This window comes from Ailuropoda melanoleuca, chromosome 13, assembly GCF_002007445.2.
Source record: "Ailuropoda melanoleuca isolate Jingjing chromosome 13, ASM200744v2, whole genome shotgun sequence".
In the NCBI taxonomy this organism is placed as follows: Eukaryota; Metazoa; Chordata; class Mammalia; order Carnivora; family Ursidae; genus Ailuropoda; species Ailuropoda melanoleuca.
Genome location: NC_048230.1, coordinates 65,412,406 through 65,425,903, shown reverse-complemented (window position 1 = coordinate 65,425,903; position 13,498 = coordinate 65,412,406). Strand labels below are relative to the sequence as shown.

General features: G+C 43.6%; 1 protein-coding gene across 1 annotated transcript in view; it reads left to right on the top strand.

Annotated features, from left to right (window-relative positions):
* DHX35 (DEAH-box helicase 35) overlaps positions 1-13,498 on the top strand; it is a 64,132-nt gene that overhangs the window by 31,392 nt on the left and 19,242 nt on the right. The window contains exons 9-14 of the mRNA XM_002915160.4: positions 488-600; positions 1,750-1,846; positions 2,705-2,863; positions 4,801-5,011; positions 9,054-9,178; positions 11,925-11,979. Of these exons, the coding sequence (XP_002915206.1) occupies positions 488-600; positions 1,750-1,846; positions 2,705-2,863; positions 4,801-5,011; positions 9,054-9,178; positions 11,925-11,979 (760 nt within the window). The remainder of the gene's footprint in view (positions 1-487; positions 601-1,749; positions 1,847-2,704; positions 2,864-4,800; positions 5,012-9,053; positions 9,179-11,924; positions 11,980-13,498) is intronic.

The following is a 13,498-nucleotide window of genomic DNA, read 5'->3' as shown; positions in this document are numbered from 1 at the left end:
AGTGTTCCTAGAAATACAAGTTTTCTTTATAAATTGATAACCTTATGTGATCAGATATGTGCTTTTCAGATTAAAACTACACATCAACCTGATATACTCTGTATTTAATTCTAATCACACCTTTTGACCCAATTTTCTATTGAATAAAATCCAGGGGATAAAAATAAGATGTAATACTACAGCTACACATTGACCCAGATGCATTAGTGAATAATACAGTTTTGAAATCTAACCTTTATTATTTTTTTTTTATCAAACCTTAGTAAAGAGTCTGGCATTGAAATGTGATTCCTCAAAATTGCAATAATAAAAATAGGAGTTTTAGTAGTTATTTTGCAACCCATAGTCTGAGTTGTACATATCCAGTTTCTACTACCCATCCCCTGCTCTGCCAGTTTTATATTATTTTCTTTCTTTCGGTGAGTTACTGTGAAATTTTTTTTTTTGTTGAGAGAAATGAAGTATTCTCTTTTTTTTTTCTTAATAGAAATTTCGAGATTTCTTTAATCAGAATGAAACCAGTGACCCAACGAGGGATACCTGTGTGATCCTTACAGTAGAAGGGCGAACATTTCCAGTGGATATCTTTTATCTACAAAGGTTTGATGGTACTTGAATTTGTGTGTGTGTGTGTGTGTGTGTGTGTATTCACCTGAATAGTCAGGGAACTTTCACCTGTTTTATTTAGGTTTTCATTTTTTCAGATTCCAACCAGAAGGTAAATTACAATTGGAAACCAGCAAGCACTAAGTTTTACTCCAAAGGAGTAGGTTTGTTCAGATTTACTCCATAGAAGTATGCAACCCTTAAGGATACTTGCATTTTTAATGATGGTGATTAGCAAACTGGGCCTGAGTTATGGAATGAGAAGCCACTGGCTCTGCCTGCAGCCCCAAGGGCAATATACCAGCTTGCTGAGTGGAGCATGTTTTGTGTCTCCTGTCATTGATAGGATGTTCTGGAACCCTGCTCAGTATCACCACTGAATGCAGTTGAAACTCTTGACACTGATGTGCAAATTTCTATGAGTCTGTGGTCAGTAGCTCAGTTGTAAAGAGCAAAGTGGTAATAAGATTACAGGAAGGAGGCTTGATAGTCTTCAGAACTGGGGTTTACAAGACTGCCTGCCTGTGAGGGCAGCACTGATGATTTGAATCGTTTGGTTCTTAGCTCTCTGCATCTTAGCAAGGAGGCCTGGTTGATATGAGTGGGAGGAGCCCCCTTAGATAAGAAGAGACCATCCTAATTTCTCCACCTAGTCACTGGAGAAAGAACAGGAGATGGTACAGTGGTTGATAAATCCAGAGAGTTGTGGGTGTGACTTCGGGAGTTTTTCTCGCTGGATAGCATATCCATCAGCTCTGAACAACCTACTCAGACAGGCTGCTAGTGGTCAGGAGGGAAAGGGGAAAGAGTGTGGGATTTAGCACTGGGACCGCAGCCCCCTATTTTCATTGACCAGGCATCTTCGCATGCTAGAGATAGCACATTTGTTTGCATGGGTTTTTATTTCTTTGCAAATAAAGCTAAGAATCATGGTATACATATAATTATGGATTACTTTTGAATGCTGCCTTTAAAAAAAAGAAAAAAAGGGAGTGAATGTTTATTTTATTCATCATATACTGTTTACCTGCCAGGCAGGCCCAAACTAACTTTCATGAAGCTTTGCTGCCAGATTATTAGGGTAATTAATCTATAATTAACAAGCATGTCCTAGTGATGAACTTATCTCATACATCTTTTCAGTCCTGTTCCAGATTATATCAAATCAACTGTAGAAACTGTGATGAAAATTCACCAGACAGAAGGAGATGGAGACATATTAGCATTTCTGACTGGACAGGTAATTCCACTGGAATTTTCTCTGATGAGCAGACACGTTAAGGCAGCACCAGAATTAAACAGGGGCCTGTTCCTTCACTTAGCCATTCATTTCATGTTTTATTGTATCTTGTGTTTACTTAATTGCATAAAAAATTGTTTGGATTGATGTCATTCATCTGCTGACCAAGTTGTCAGGGAATCATTAGTTCCCACCTGTTCTATCTGTAGAGGGTTCAGTATATTTTAAATTTATTAGTTGAGTCCAAAGTAAATGATGTAGTCAGTGGGCTGTTTTGTTTACCACAATGAAATATTGTGTTAGGTACATTTTGTGTGCGTGTGTGTTGCTCCTGTAAGCCTCTTTCCCAGTGGTACCGCTCATCCTGGAGGTGGTAGGTGGGCACATCTCTGGAAGGACAGCTGAACAAGCCCAAGAGCACTGTTCAGAACCGTCCTCCAGCCGTAATCTTTTCCACCATCAGCACTTTCCACGGTACCGTAATCTCTTCTGGGGAAAGCTTCTAGCGATTTCATATGTTACGGCTTGTCCACATGTATGACATGCTTTGTTTGCCACAGTACATGAAAGCCAAGTAAGATAGGCTTTGGTTTTGTTTATCGGGAGCTCTTCTCTTCACTTCAGATAGTATAGATTTCAGTAATGAATCTGACACTTGCAGATTTTCACCCCATAGGCACTGCTGTTCAGTAGCATTTGATTAAAAACCACCCCTGAGCAGGGTGTGGTCACCCTAGAAATCATGAATCCGTCCATAATTAAAACTCCGATCCCGACTTTCATTTTCTTTCAAGTCTGATAAAATGACATGCTTCAGATTGATCTCGGTTTCTTTGGTTCCTGGTTGGATGTCTTTAGGAAGAGGTGGAAACCGTCGTGTCTATGCTGATCGAGCAGGCTCGGGCGCTAGGTCGAACTGGGATGAAGAGACACCTCCGGGTTCTCCCCATGTACGCAGGACTACCTTCCTTTGAGCAAATGAAAGTGTTTGAAAGGGTGTCCCGCAGCGTCAGAAAGGTGAGACTGACCCGGTGACCAGGGGCGTTTGCAGCCAGCTGTGGTCATGTTGGTGCCCCTTCCCTATGCACTGGGAAATATTTTTTTTTTAATTGAAGTGAAACTTGCTTAACAGGAAGGTTTCTTTAAGACTTTTAGGTCTGTGTTTCTGTGCAGTAGATGTGAAAGCACACAATAAATAGTATGTTGTAGAGATTTCTCAACCTGCCTCACAGAAGGGTCATTCTGACAGTAATTATCAGAGCAAGTGACTTCTCTTTGCCTCTTTTCTGTCTGCTCGGTATTTCCCCACGGCACGATACTAGCTTGGCTTAAGTGACTGTCCAGGTGAATTGTGATCAGTCAGGAACAATAGATAAGTTACTACAAATGGTTTCTAAACCATTTGTTTTAGGCATCAGCTAGCCTATAGAGCCAAATTTTAATCAATTAATTCAAGGTGTGGCTTAAAAATATTTAGCCTTCAAATTGGGGTGGGGAAGGGTGTGGTGAGAAGCCCTGGTTGGAAGGTACCAGCAGGCAGCCAGTCTGCATCCTGCTCATCACCCCCAGAGCCTTACTTGGCTTTCCTTCCCATTTGATGAGGAAGGCATAGAACGGGCCCGAAGCTGGCTTATTGTAGCTGTTTATCAGCAGGTGGCAGAGAGGACAGCAGGGGAGGGATGGTCTGAGGGTCCACTCCCAATTCAGACCACTCGGAAGAAGGTGTGCAGCCTCATGGCCATTGGGATGGAGCAACTCAAGTTGGCCCTGCCAAATGTGAGCTGTGGCCAACCAGTCAGGAGGCCTGGACTCCGTGCCTGCGTTACTCGGCGCCTGGCGAAGTTACTCACCCTCGAGCCCAGTTTTTTCAGCTGTGAAACATAAATAAGAACCTTTGGATTGGTGGTTCTCTGGTATAAAATCTTAAGTGTCTACTAGATAAAAATGGTAGGAAGATTTTTATAAGATGATAGATGTACAAGTGCCTTTAGTTCTAAGTGCTATCTATCTATATGTGTTCCTCGCTTCTTGAAACCTTGCAGGGGCAGTGCCCGGTGGACTTGAAATAAAATGTAAACACCTCACAGTGGCCCAGAGACAGCACGTGGTCTGGCCCTTGCTGTCCTCCAGCCTCATCTCGTCCTTCCTCTGGATTCTGCCCTCCCTGGCTGTTTTTCCTTTCTGTGAACTATTTCTTCTGCCTGGATCTCTAGAGCATTGCCTGCCTCTTATTACTCAGGCCTCAGCTCAAAATCTTCTTTTAGAGAAGCTTTCCCTGGCCATCCAAAGTAACACAGCCCACTATTATAACGTAATACATAGGGAACGCTTCAAATACTGTATAATGTATTACTGCTCTGTTGCATTTTGTTCATGGGTTGGTCACGCTGAGGTTATCTGCTTGTTTATGGTCACTGCTTCTCCACCCAGACACTCACACTGGACTGTAGGTTCTGGGAGAGCAGGGGCCTTGTCTTCCTTATTCACCATCCCCAGTACTTTGAACAGTGCCTGCAGAGCACAGACCTTCAGAAGATAGTTTAAATGTGAGTGAATTAATGAATAAAGATGTTCAAGGTGGTGATTTTCTTTAGTTGTGCAGAAGGCAAAAACTAACATTTGTTGAGTATTTATTATGGGCCAAGCACCAGGCTATAATTGCTTTATGGATATTTCGTGTTTGATGCCTCCCACAATCGAGGAGCGGGGGTGAATATTCTGTAGATGAGGGACTGTGCAGGAATTTAAGCAATCCAGAGTCACACCTTGGAGAATTCAGATCCAGGGCACACTGACCCTAAAACTCCTGTTCTTTCCAGTATGTTAAACTGCCTCTTACAGCTTCTACACTGTTGGAAATATTTTAATAAGTCTTTCAGGATTTTGAGTAGTTTCTTAAAAGTGAAAAGAACCAAGTAACTTGTCTTTTTTCTTTTCTTGCTGTGGGGACTTAGGTGATAGTGGCCACCAATGTGGCTGAAACCTCCGTTACAATCAGCGGGGTTGTGTATGTGATTGACTGCGGCTTCGTGAAACTCCGAGCCTACAATCCCAGGACGGCCATTGAGTGCTTGGTGGTGGTCCCAGTGTCCCAGGCGTCAGCCAACCAGCGCGCAGGACGTGGTGGCCGCAGCCGCTCGGGAAAATGTTACCGCCTTTATACAGGTTAGTGTGGTGTTCTGTCAGGGCTTTTGACTTTCTCATAGTAGCCTGAGCAGTGGAGAGTATCACAGATGTTTCCCCCCGTGGGCAGAACTTCACATAAAATCCAGACCCCCTCACCAGGCCCTATGTCCCTTGGCCCCTGTTGCTTTCTTCAGTCTAAATGGAGCACTTCTTCGCTACTGCTCCCATTGGCCGAGGCTGGCCCATGAGTCCCTCTGTTCCAGCCTAATGTCTGGGCATAGACCTCCCTGTAGCCTGGGCCACGTGTCTCGGGTCCTGTCTTTCTTACCTTTCCCCTCAGCTTAACGCGCTGCTTTCTTGTTCTGAGAGGAACAAGAATCCTGACTCCTGGGGGGCCTTGCAGTGGGTTCCATCTTTGCCTCTGGTTCAGAGCATCTTTGCGGAGTGAAAATGGCAGACTCTGTGCTGAGACCACTGAGAGAAAGCAGATAGTTTTTCAGTTCCTGGTCTGTGCCAGGCACTGTGCTAGGCTGTGAAGGAGCAAGATAAAATTATGATAAAGACGGTCTCAGCCCTTCAGGAACTGTCTCTCCAGCTTGAAGGCAGCTTTGCCTTCAACAGTGATGTGTCCAGAGCTTCTCTTTCTCTCTCTCTGTGCCTCTCTTTGGTGGGTGATGGCCCCAAGATCACTCCTCAGTTGTCCAGACTTAATTTTCACATCATTTTTAATCCTCTCCTCTGTTCAACATCCATCTATGCTCACTTCCCACATCCGGAGGTTTTGTCATTTGTCTCTTCTTTACTTCTGGTAACCATCACCCTTGTTCAGTCCTTGATGTTATTCTTTCTTGTAGGGAATGTTTACAGAGCCATAGGGCAACCATTGTGCAGGGGTTTGGACATCTCGGGCTAGGTGTGATGTGGTCGGTGGGCATATGGCTGACAGCCAGGTGGTGGAGATAGCCCCGCAAACAGATTGGCATGTTACGGTATGTTAGGGTCCCCATTCCGGAATGAGCCTTGGAAGCAGAGAGCAGGGAGTTATCCCACTGGGGAGGACTTCACAACTGAGCAATTTGTGCCTGATCTTCCTGGCCACCAAGTGCACCCTGAGGTTCTCCAGGGGAAGGGATAGCCCCAGGCAGAGGGAATGGAATGTCTATGTACTTGGTGGGGAGGAAGCAGATAAGGGGAGTGTCCATGGGAGGGGGGAGGCAGAGCCCAAGGCCAGGGTGGTATGGGTCTTCCACCACCAAAGGCTCTAAGGAGGAAAGATGGGGGAGGAAAGATGGGAGAGGAAAGAGAGAACCGAGGTTAAAGTGCATCCGGAAATTTAGAAGAGAAAGTTTCAGGATACTTAAAAACAAATGTATTGAGGTGGAATTCATATCACATAAAGTTAATCATTTTAAATCAAACCATTCAGTGGGATTTAATTATATCCACAGTGTGCATCACTGTCTCTGTCTAGTTTCAGAATATTTCCCTCACTCCATACCCCTTAAACAGTTTCTCTGCGCTCGTCCCTGCCTCCTGGCAACCACTCCTCTGTTCTGTCTCCATGGGTTTATCCGTTTGGGATATTTTGTATAAATGGGATCATACAACATGTGTCTTGTGTGTCTGGCTTCTTTCATTTAGCATAATGAATGCCAAATGTTCTTCTGGTTCGTATCTGTTGTATTAGTACTTCATTCTTTTTTTTTTTTTTTTAATTTTTTTTAGAGAGGGAGAGGGAGGATGGTGGAGGCAGAGGGAGAAGGAGAGAGAGAATCTCAAACAGGCTCCATGCCCAGCGCAGAGCCCAAGATGGGGCTCGATCTCACAACCCTGAGGTCATGACCTGAGCTAAAATCAAGAGTTGGACGCTCAACTGACTGAGTCACCCAGGCGCCGCAGTACTTTGTTCTCTTTTATGCTGAATAATATTCCATGGCTGGATATACCACAACTAGTTGATCTGCACATCAGTTGATTATTTCTACCTTTTGGGTTTCGTGAATAACTGCTCCTATGAAAATGTGTGTTTTGAGTGCCTATTTTTAATTCTTTTGAGCATATACCTGGGAGTGGAGTTGTGTCGTCGTACAGTAATTCTATGTTGAACTTTTTGAGGAACTCAGGCTATTTTTAAAGAGGAAGTGGCCAGCATTATCTCATGCTCCAAAGAAATTAAGTCACAGAATGCAGACTAAAGATAGGCAGGTCGATTCGGTTGAAAGGTCGCTGTCCTCCTTAGCAGGAGCAGTTAAGTGGAGAGGGGCTGGGGAGGGCCCACGTGACAGTAGTGGGGTGTACTAGCATCCAACCTCTAGGCTTTCTTGGCTGACTGGTTTCCAGATGAGCTTTCACAGAGTGTGGTCCTGAGCAGGGTGTTATCTGCTCAGACTCCGAACTGTTTCCCAGAACCGTCCAGGACATTTCCTGGCTTATGTTCTCCCACTATCCACATACCTGCCCTGCACTGCATCCCAGCTGCCCTCTGCTCTTCCTGAACGTACTTTCTGTTTTCCCACATCCACATCTCTTATCTTTGATACCTTTCCTTGGGCTGTTTCCTCTGCCCAACAGATTCCCCTTTATCCTTCAAATCCTCTCTCAAATGACAGCTCCCTCATGAAGTGACCTCACGTGCCTGTTTGTAATGATTGTTCCTCATTCCCTGAGCCTCCATTCTCCTTCAGGAGGACTGTCCTCTCCTTCAGGAGGACCCAGACTTGGAGGTGACTGTTTCTGGTCTTGGTCCCGGCCCTCTCATATCACTGAAGCTTCTGGAAGCTGCCCCTGCCACTCCTGACACAGGGCATCACACTCGGTCTTCAGTAGAGTTTAATTGAAGGTCATTGACTCTTGGGCCCCACTGCTTCCTGTGAATGGCTTCTCAGCAAGGTTGTCCTCGTATCTGAGAACTTCGTTTCTCCCTCCGTCAGCAGTATGCTGGGAAATGTGTTTATCCTACCAAAAGGCTATCCCCAAAATGTTCTTGAAACTCCAAGGGAGTATCCCATCTGGAACTTCCTGCTGTTGCCTGTTCTTTAGCACCTCCCAGTTAGACCCGTGCCTGTGGCCATTTGTATCGGTCCATCCACAGAACATTGGTTGTCTGTTTACTCACAACCTTCTTGAAAAAATTCTTCAGTGATAGTGCTGAGTTCTTCATGACACCTTTTGTTGTTGTTTTCTTTCTTTAGTTAACGAAAGCCTTATGATCTACATGGAGCTTGGGCCAGCCTCGTCTTAAGGAGGGTGTGCACAGTTAAACTGTTGACTGACGTGAGAGGGATTTTGTGGGTGGAGCATTCTCTGTATAATCCATAAGCTTTCTGAATAGATACCAAAGTGATTTAATCCCTTCCTCCTTCGCCCCCCGCCCCCCAACCGCCCTGTTTGTCAGGCTTTTATGAAAAGGCCTCTGAAGTCTCTTCCTCCCTGCCCCCTCTCCTGCCCCTCCCATCTTGGCACCGCTTTGCCTTGTGGTGCTTTTTCCTGTTGGAGGTCAGCTTTTGTTCCTCATGGGGCACGTAAGCATTCGTTCATCTGTTTGGGGCAGCATTAGTTTCTGAGTGTGATGCGTGCCTGGCTTGTTGGTTTTAAAAGTTAGCTTTGGGCCATTTTTGCTCTTTGTAAGATTTGGTCATTTCTTACATTCTGGTTACCATTTTGGTGATTTACTTCGAGATTGTTCTTTGCTTATAGGTACAGTTCTTGCCTTCTAGACTTACTGTAGCCCCACGCAGAGGTGGTGGTGCCGGGTGCCAGTTGTGATCCAGCACATACCTGTGGCTTTGGTTTCGTGTTCTGCTGACAAAAGCACGTTAAAAAAGCATCCTGAAGTAAAAGAACAGACTTTTATAAAGATAACATAAAGATGTATTATTTATAAAGATATAAACTGCTGAGGTCTTTTTTAAATAGAATGGTCTTTTCTAAATATGAAACAACTCTGTGTCATGATATCATGATGGATCTGATCCTAGAATCTTTGAGCCTCTTGTTAGAGAAGGAAAACTGTCCCATAGGCATAATGATTGCATTTGATTGTGGCATTTGACCCTAAACAGTTCTGATTTCTTATCCTCAGAGGAAGCCTTTGACAAGCTGCCTCAATGCACAATCCCTGAGATGCAGCGTAGCAATTTGGCGCCTGTCATCCTACAGCTGAAAGCGCTAGGGATCGACAACGTCCTCAGGTTCCACTTCATGTCGGTAAGTCCTGCCTTCTGTCTGGAATGCCCACGGGTGAATGTTGGGACATTAGATAGCATGCATCACTTTTTTAAAAATTTTTTTTAAATTTCCACTTAGCTCGTGTGTTGTGTGCCTGCTTTGCACCGGGCCCCATGCAGGGTATGGGGGAGCAGGGCCAGACAGGGCAGATGCAATTCCTGTTCTTGCCTGCTGGCTGTGGGGGGGGTGACAAGTAAGTGGGTAATTGCCATGTGTGGGTCCAGTGCTCTGAAAGACAAAGAAAGGGCCCCCAGCCCGGTTAGTCTTGTGCCAAGTAAGACCTGAAACCCAAGTAGGATTTCACCAGGTCAGGGTGGGGGGAGATCTGGGACAGCAGAGCGTGTGGAGGCCTATGTGAGGGAGTATCACAGCTGGGGGAGCCAGGAGGACTGTGGTAGAGCTGCAGGGGCCGTCCTCGTGGCTGATCGCCCTTCTGCTTATTTTCTGAGGCTGGTTTCCGGGAGTGGAATTATTGGGTCCAACAGCCACAGTCGTTTTGTACATCCTTGATGTGTGGCCACATTGCTGTAAGCCCCAGCAGCGCACGCTGCCCCATGCATTGTGCCTCGGTCATGCTGCATTACTTTCTTTTAGAGGTTTGCTAATTTGATTGATGTCAGGAGGGAGAAAGGGAGGGAGGACAAATGTCTGTATGATTTCTCAAAAGACAGTTTAAAAAAAAACCCATTTATTGTCCACTTTATATTTCTTCTGAATTGTTAAGCCATTTATCTGTTAGAATCAGTGTTATTGTGATTTTTAAGAGTCCTTTAATTATTAAAGACATTAACCTCTGTCTGTAGTATTTCTTGCAAATGGTTTTTCTAGTTATTTGTATTTTACTGGTTTTTTTTTTAATAATTTTTTTTTTTAATGTGCAGACATTATAAGTATTTCCACGGTAAAATCTATCTTTGTCTCTGTGATTTCTTCTGTTATTTCTGTCCTTATGAAGCACTTCCGCACCTCTAGGTCAGTTAGTAAACATTCAATCATATTTTCTTCTTGAATTTTTATGATTTGAAGACGAGCGTTTTAACTCTTGTTCTGTCCCAACTGCATAGTTATGTGGTGTGACAAGCCTGGATTCTCAGGTAATAAAGTCCCTCATGTCATATATGTCATGATGGACTAGGTGAATGAGGGAATAGAAAATATCAGTCTCTCTCTCAAAGAAAACAACTGTGTGTTTATCACGAGTATGGAAAAAATATACTCTTTGATTATTGGTGTATGCAAGAAATTATGGAGAGGATAAACAGTATATGCAAATTAAAAGCTTAAGAAAAGCCTCCCATCTAAGATGAAAGGAAAACGTATAATGGCAAAAATGACATATCAGCATCTCGAAAACTGCAGTTTTTTAAGCAGCATTTGGAATGAATATCCACTGAAGATACAGTAAACTAACACTGGAACGTGTTTGGCTTCTCTAGAAGAGAAGTAAGTGCAAATTGAAATAGCTGTAAGCTACCACTTCCCATTAGTTAAGTGACCAAACAGGAAGAAAAAGGAGAAAGTCCAAAGCTGACCCAGGTTGGGAAAGCGGTTTCGTACTCCTCTTCAGTCCTGGAGGGCTTTCTGACATTATTTTATGAGCTTTAGAAATGCCTGGTATTTCTTCTCAGGGAAATTTCTCCTGAAAAAATAATTCAAAAGAAGAAAAGGATGTACATAGCATGATCATGTTTATAGTATCATTGTATATTAAATTTTTAAATAGAATAATGAAAATCACAAACTTTTGGACAACTGGAGAATGAGGAAAATACATACACATTCATCTCCATGTATTCCCTTCCAATTATTTTCTCCTGAAACTGTGGTTTTTGTTCTGTTTTGTTTTTTTACAGTTGAAATCATGGGCCACATATAATTTTGTTTATTTAGCAGTGTTAGTTAAAGTAGCGAAGAACTGGAAACAACTCAGTTGCCCAGGAGGAAGACAGTTGTGTATTTTACGGAGTATGACCTTGTTGGAATATTTTGCCGCCATCCCAAGTAATCACTGTGAAGTTTCTCTGGGTTAAAAAAAACAAAAAACAAAAGACAGTGAAGACAGAAGACCATACAGAAAAACAAACTAAAATTATCCATATGTGGTCCTTGCAACTATGTTAACGTGTTAGCATATAGTCCCAAATCAGATGAGGCCAGAGAGAAATACTAGTCAGTGTGTTTAGGTGAAAATCCTGGAGATGTGATTTGGATCCAGATAATCAGACTGAAGATCACAGTAGCAGCTTTGCTTAAATTAAGTTCAGATTGCCTAGTGTTTTCTCTTTTCAGAAATTCGGATTCCATGTATGTCAGAGCCCCCTGTGGACGAGGCCTGACGCCGGGCTCTGGGTGGTGCACTGTTACCCACCAGGGCTGCTGGAGTAGAAGGTTGATACTATGAAGGAAAAAATCAGAAGTGTCTGTTGAGAGTGTAGGAAAACAGGGAGGTTGTTCAAAGTAGGGACCCATCACTTCTGGTGGAGGGGAGCATGAGGGAGGGCTCCAAGGGTCTGTGTTTAATCAAGCTGAGATTGAAGACCAAGTAGTAGTAAGGATGCTGAGAAGGAGAGGAAGGGTGTTTCCAGGGCACCAATATGAATACAAGCACGGAGGCTGGGATGTATGGGGCACATAAGAGGGAGGAGTGGATTTGAGCAGGAAATAGTCACATTTTATGTCTGTTACCTGAAGAAATTAATTTAGGAGGATTTTTATGTTTTTACAGCCCCCCCCAGCACAGTCGATGGTTCAAGCGTTGGAGTTACTCTATGCTCTGGGAGGTACGCCTGTCTCTTACGTGTTCTCTGGTCTGCTTACTAATAGATGGTATTGGTTAGGCTGTATTCACGTTAGGGCTCTTAGTATCTTCAGGGATGGGACTGGTTCTCCCCATATATATAATCCTCTTAACAACCCTTAAGCTTCATGGAAATAAAAAGGTGGGACCATAATTAGATTAATAATACATGAATTCCAGTTAGGACAATGAATTTATAAAGCATGTGGGTATATCAAGAGCTACTAATAATCATCATTAGAGCCACACTCCTAAAAGACATCTAGAAGATTCCCTACCAGTATTTCAGATGTTTCCTCTCCAGGCCTGTTTCTCAGTCCCTCCACCCCATCTTGAAACCTCTGGCTCAGTGTTCTCTCCCTGCTTTCCCTCATTGCATTCCTGGAGTTCCCTGTGGAGAACTGGGTCGATGACCAGCCCATGGAATTCTTTGGGGGCAAGGAAACACCATGCTTTGGAACACCTCTATTCTCTTGTTTAAAAATGGAGTGTTTACTTTTAAGATAGAGAACATGGTAGCCTTGAATTCACCTGCTCAGGAAGTACCTGTCTTCTGTGAGTGTTGCCCCAAGTGAGCATAATGTCTGGTTTGGTAGTAAGTTTCGGTGGTGGTTTTGTCCTCTGAGATAGTTTTGTTTGTTTGTTTTTAACATCTTTGTTGAGGTATAATTCACATACCATACAATTACCCATTTAAAATATACGGTTCAGGGGTTTTTAGTATATTCACAGGGTTGTGCGACCATCACCCCAAGTTTAGAACATTTAGAAGAGTTTCACCACCTTAGAAAGAAACCCTGTACCCATGAGTGCTCGCTCCCCACTCCCTTTCCCCTCCTCCCAACCCCAGGCAACTACTGATCTAATCTCTGTCTCTGTAGACTTGCCTATCCTGGACATCTCACGTATATAGAGTCATATAATCTGTGGTCTTTTGTGATTGTCTTCTTTCATTCAACACGATGTTTTCAAGGTTCATCTGTGTGGTAGCATGTGTTGATACTTCATTCCTTTTTATTGCTGAATAATACCGCATTGCATGGATTGGATATGCCACATAATATCCTTATCCATTGAGCAGTTGATGAACATTTGGGTTGTTCCCCTTTTTGGCTAATACAAATAATGCTGCTGTAAACATTTATGTGCTAGTTCTTGGTAGACATTCCTACCAGTCGGGTATGAGGGTTCCACTTGCTTCCCACGATAGCAAGTTGCCAGCACTTGATATCTGTCTTCTGTGTTACGGGATCCTAGTGGTAATGAAGTGGTAGCTCGTGGATCTGATTTGCATTTCTCGATGACTAACGGTGTTAAGCACTTTTTCGTGTGCCTATTGGCCACGTGTCGATCCTCTCTGGAGAAATGTCTATTCAAGTCTTTTGCCCATTTTTACTTGGGGTGCTGTCTTTTTATTATTGAGTTGGAGGAGTTCTTTATGTGTTCTGGGTATAAGTTTCTTATCAGATCTGTGATGTGTAAATACTTCTCCCATTCTGTGG